Source organism: Triticum urartu, chromosome 7 (genome assembly GCF_003073215.2).
Source record: "Triticum urartu cultivar G1812 chromosome 7, Tu2.1, whole genome shotgun sequence".
Lineage (NCBI taxonomy): Eukaryota > Viridiplantae > Streptophyta > Magnoliopsida > Poales > Poaceae > Triticum > Triticum urartu.
Window position 1 is genome coordinate 13,912,041 of NC_053028.1, and position 5,223 is coordinate 13,917,263.

The 5,223-nt window shown below is 45.6% G+C and overlaps 1 protein-coding gene across 1 annotated transcript; it reads right to left on the bottom strand.

Annotated features, from left to right (window-relative positions):
* Window positions 1–1,129: 1,129 nt before the first annotated feature.
* LOC125518132 (B3 domain-containing protein Os06g0112300-like) lies at window positions 1,130–2,832 on the bottom strand. The gene is made up of 2 exons (XM_048683070.1): window positions 2,556–2,832; window positions 1,130–2,514 (listed from the first exon to the last, which is right to left on the bottom strand). Exons 1-2 carry the CDS (start codon window positions 2,673–2,675, stop codon window positions 2,182–2,184), a joined length of 453 nt encoding a protein of 150 aa, XP_048539027.1. The 5' UTR covers window positions 2,676–2,832; the 3' UTR covers window positions 1,130–2,181.
* Window positions 2,833–5,223: the final 2,391 nt, after the last annotated feature.

Below are 5,223 nucleotides of genomic sequence, written 5' to 3' on the forward strand. Positions count from 1 at the left end.
TGCTCTTCACAATATAGCTGGAAACATGCCCTCATAGACTGCATAATGGCAAGAAGCATCTGGTACTTGTGCTCGGAAGAAACGGTGGAGACTATGGTTAAGATTCTGTCAATGAACGCAAGGGCCTGGCTCTTTACTTTGCATGATACTCTGTCCCATGCGGAATTTACTCGTATGGTGGTGACGCTATGGGCGATATGGCGAGCAAGAAGACGGGTGATACATGACGAGATTTATGAAAGTCCTTTCTCAACCATTGCTTTTGTCATGACCTTCCTCAAAGATCTCCAGATAGTTGAAAAATCGCCGGCAGTGAGCAGCAGGATTGCAATGATTCGGCCGGCAACATGGCAGCCGCCGACAGAGGGCCATGCAAAGCTTAACGTAGATGGGGCAGTCTCAGGTGATGGAACCTTTGGAGTATCGGCGGCTATATGTCGGGACCAGTTTGGTATCTTTCTGGGGGCTTCGGCGATCAAGTTCAAGCATGTCTCTAAGGCTGCCAAGCTTGAGGCACTGTCTATACAAGGACAAGCCTTGGCTGAGGATGTGCATGTCAACCGGATACATATTGCCTCAGAATGCAAGACAGTGGTGGACGGCATAAAGAAGAAATTGGCGACGGAGTATGGAGCTATAATACATGAAGTAATAGACTGTTCTCGTTACTTTTCGTCGTGTAACATAGTTCATGAGTTTAGGAGCTCGAATTACGAGGCTTACAATCTTGATAAACATGTTTTGACACTCGTCTTTGGTCGCCACGTGTGGTTGGGCCAACCGGGGGAGTTGTCTTTTGTACCTGTAAACATTCAAGGTTCTGAATAAAGTTTGGCAAGGTTGTCTAAAAAAAGATCACTAGATCAATTAACCAGGAGTTGAAAACACGGACGTGCAAAACTTGCAAGCAAGCAAGCAAGCAGCTAGCTTTATTGATCTCCAGGAGCAATTCGTGCTGGTGTAGCTGTACGTGAACCTGGCTTGCTAGCTCTCCAGTGGATCGGATCGATCACGTCTCTCCGCAACGTGGCGAACGTAAGAAACGATCGGGAAGACTTTTTGATTGCCGCAGGGGCGTGTAGCTTCTGAGCTTTTTATTGCTTTTCGTTTTCTGGTTGTGGTACAAGGCTGGGGTACACACAGATACTCCTTTTGTTCCTAAATATTTGTCTTTTTAGAAATTTTAACAAATAACTATATACGAAGCAAAATGAGTTAATCTATATTAAAATATGTCTATATACATTCGTATATGATAGTCTATTTAAAATCTTTAAAAAAACAAATATTTATGAATGAATGAAGTATATATATATATGATAGACTGCTAGCTATCCGACTTGGTGTAGCACTGCTAATCCTACTCGGTTTACAATACTAACAAACTAGGACACACATGCACGTGCAATCCTAGATTTTTGCTTAACTCTAACAGGGTCGTCGCAGCGCATGACTAAGAAGCAGAGCAGCCGCCATTTATACCCCTGGTGTCGACAGAGGCACACAGCAGCCGCCGGCCGCCAAAGCACTGGCATCTAGTCATCGTCGCACCGCGCAGTCGCACAAGTCAACCGCCTAGACACATTCTTTGATGAGAATCAGTGGTGGACAACGAAGTCTATCCATGTGGAACCATGCTACACTGCGCATATTAGACTTCTCATTTCTGATGTATCCTATTCCCAAGCTAACCTCCGTTCCTCTCTTGTTTTCCTTGTTGCTTTTGCTAACAGATGGTATGTGGGAGCAAGGTGTTGAGCTTGAAGCATGGAGGAGTACCTCATTTGTTTCGACGGACAATTCTTATATGGGAGAAAGAGGAAGGTGGTTAAATAACCCGAGCATGGAGAGAGCACACTGGCCGGTCTGCAATAGTGTTCACAAATATTGAGGTAAGCACATGCGGCCATCAGAAGAAATGAGGAAAACAAGTGGAAGTGACGAAGAGTCTATGCATGGCTTATCTTGAACAAATGACTATCCAAGAATAGACATGAGGAATGATGAAATACTCGGTCTTGAGAAAACCGATTATGTCTTGACCAAATTACAAGAAGACACATAGACCTAGAGAATGAAATGCAAGGTAATAATATGGTGGTCGATGGCTTACAAGAAGACATTGAATCGACTTGCACCAGCAACAAGTGAAGCTTAGCTCTCACGAACGTCTAACGATGGCTAATCCATGGTAACCTGCACCTCGAGCATCACCTCACCCTTGCTGAAATCTTCGGCATCCCTGGACACCAGTTCAAACACACACGCATCTCCAACGTGCAGCAAATTTTCGATGGCGAAGTCCGCCCAGCCCGCGTCCAGGTTCTTCAGCTTTGTGTGGCCACAGTAGCTCATGATCCACGAGCTCCTGCGGCACCGGGGCACCGCCGCGGTGCTCCTCACCGGCAGCCGGCGCTGGAAGTGAGCCGGGATTATCTGCATGGTCCGACGAAAGAAGCAGAGGAAATCAGGGCATGGCCATTTGATTATGAAGCTAGCCGCCATTGTTGCAGGCTTGCAGCGTCATATCATACCAGCAGCTAGGTCTTCTGGACGTGGATCTTGCACATGACGGCCCTGAAGAAGGGCCGGTGGCGCGAGAGTGGGGTCGTCTCCTCATCCTCGTCAGCGTGCTGCTGCGACACCCAGTTTTCCACAGAAAAAATTATGTTCATATGCAAAAACTGGGGAAATCAAAATTTTATACATACCAGTGAGGGATATGGGAAGAGGAAAATATAATTTGGGGAAAAGATGATCACCATTAGTAACAGAGCAGAGCAGGCAAGTAAGAAGAAGCCACTTCACTTTGGATGTTCTTGAGCGAATGGCAAGGCTAGCAACTCCACTGCTTGTTGTGGCACGAGTGTGCAGCTAACTTTAAGCCTTCTGAACTTTACCAAGTGACCATGGTAAAAAAAAAAAGCAAGAGAGCAAACCAACCAACCAGCAGTACTATAGAACTAATAAAGCAATTAAAGCACAAGTTAGAAAGATACAAATATATTTGTCTCGTGTGAGGTCCACAAGTTAGCAAGAGAGTAATAAAAACATTTTTGTCTCGTGTGAGGTCTACAAATTAGAGTTTGTTAATCAGTAAAAGAGAAAGATACAAAATCACTACTAGGGAAAATCCTACTAGTAGCGCTGGGTCCAGCGCTACTGCTACCACGCTACAGCTAAGTTGTAGCAGTAGCGCTGGTATGGGCAGCGCTACTGGTAAGTATTCTTAGCAGTAGCGATTCCTGCAACAGCGCTACTGCTAGGTGATTTACAGCGCTACTGCTAATGTTGCTGCTTTCATCGATCCGCGCTTTCTATGTACTTGTGCGGTATTTATGCGGGCTCTATACAATAGTTTCATCGGCTCATACTAAACATACACTATTCTCATCATATCATAAACATACAGTAGTCTCGTCATGCCATCATCATCATCATTCAACACAAATATCATCACATCTTGAAAATAGCGATACACAAGTGCGATCATGTCATGTCTCCAATAAGTGCAACTGCATGGTCATGGCACACACACACAAGTTTCATCATCTCTATCTAAACCATGATGTAGAAGAGAAGAGCGATCAACATGAGCAAGAGCGCGACTATGTAGTACCGGCGGTCCCGCCCTGCTCATGCTGGAGTGTCCACCTCAAGTAACTACTTTCCGCTTCGGCTCTGCTGTCGAACACTCTGTGGCTAGCACCCGGGTACCTGTGCACCTGGCCTGAGCGGCTGACCAGTGGTCGTAGACTCTTGGAACCCTCCCAACGTACACGGCGTGGTAGCCCTTCGCCATCTCTGATCTATGTACCTGCATCGTGAGTTGATGAATTGAACAATAATATGCAACATAATGTACTTAAGAAAACAAAGCGACATAATTAGCAAAATACAAGCAACCAATAGTAAACATAAATGACGAAGTTACTCATACCCAAACTAATTAACTAGAGCGATCTACGCTAATTCAGGACCACGGTTTAGTTACATCACATAGTTTCGCCATGCATAAATTCAAAGTTTTGCCATAGAAAGATAGTAGTGACACATTGTCATCAGCAATCAGTCCTCCATGTCAGCGGTCCAATCTTCATAGACAGGGAGGAAGCACCCGAGCTTCTTGAAAGGCTTAAGGTCCAGACACTGAGCGAGTAGCAGTGCTCGGACATCTTCCCGCGTGATTGGCCCATGGTAGAACATCCATGTTGGTTCGAGGACCTGCTTCATGATCACTTGGGCAAGTTCACACTGTACATGATAAAACTCAGCTCTGATTCGATGATCCGGTGTCGTTCCTATGCTTGTGGCCCAGCTGATAATCTCGGCATCGTTGGTAGTAGGTGACATGCGAAGGCGTTGATTATCCCTTCTGTACTCGAGCAGGTGAGCATGAGGTAGAATCCATCAGCCATATTGGTGTGTGGTTGTTGGATGCAGCAGAAGTCAGTCTTATGACCGAAAGCCAGCCCGCGATTCCTGTACTTTTTCACGTTGATATATCCACCAGACAGGCTGAAGGTTAATAGGGCACTATCGAGAACACTCTTTATGTGCTTGTAATCCTTTTTACTGAGGTTCTTCGATGAGTCCAAGTACATCGCATGGGAGTATTCCGAGAACAGAATGATGAGGACGGTGCCCTCCCCCCCCCCCCCCCCCCCCCCCCCCCCCCCCCCCGCTGCGCAAATTAAGTACACCTCAAATTAGCCTCCATGTTACAAAGAAATGATTAACACTGACGAAAGGATATGTGCGGATGACTTACATGGGATGATAAGGCAAGAGAATCACTTCCTTGTCCTTATTAACGATCATGAATTCGCTAGGCACTACTAGGAAAAGGCCTGTTAGTGGCGCACCTGTTTTCGCCATTAATGGCGCACTACATGGGTGCGCCATTAGTATATCAGATAGTAGTGACGCACCAGGCAGTGCGCCATTAGTATGTCCCATGGTGCGCCATTAGTATGCCTCCCAGGGGGTCATATTTACCTTCTGCTCTGGGTTACTAATGGCGCACTAATAGACAATGCGTCACTAGTATTTTTACAGCAGTGCGCCACTAATGTGTTGTATGGTCCGCCACTAGTATGAATATTAGAAATTATTATTTTTCTTTTCTAATATTTGCACAGGTTACAAAATATATTACTGCACAGAATATAGACAGCACCACACAGCAACAGCAGATTTATCGAATACAATAGAAGATTAGTC

What these genes read in the sequence shown, in the direction of transcription:
- LOC125518132 (XM_048683070.1), bottom strand. Translation starts at nt 2,675, where the DNA reads ATGAACATAATTTTTTCTGTGGAAAACTGGGTGTCGCAGCAGCACGCT. An exon ending in CCGTCATGTGCAAGATCCAC is followed by an intron (nt 2,515 to 2,555) that starts GTCCAGAAGACC and finishes TGACGCTGCAAG; the next exon opens with CCTGCAACAATGGCGGCTAG.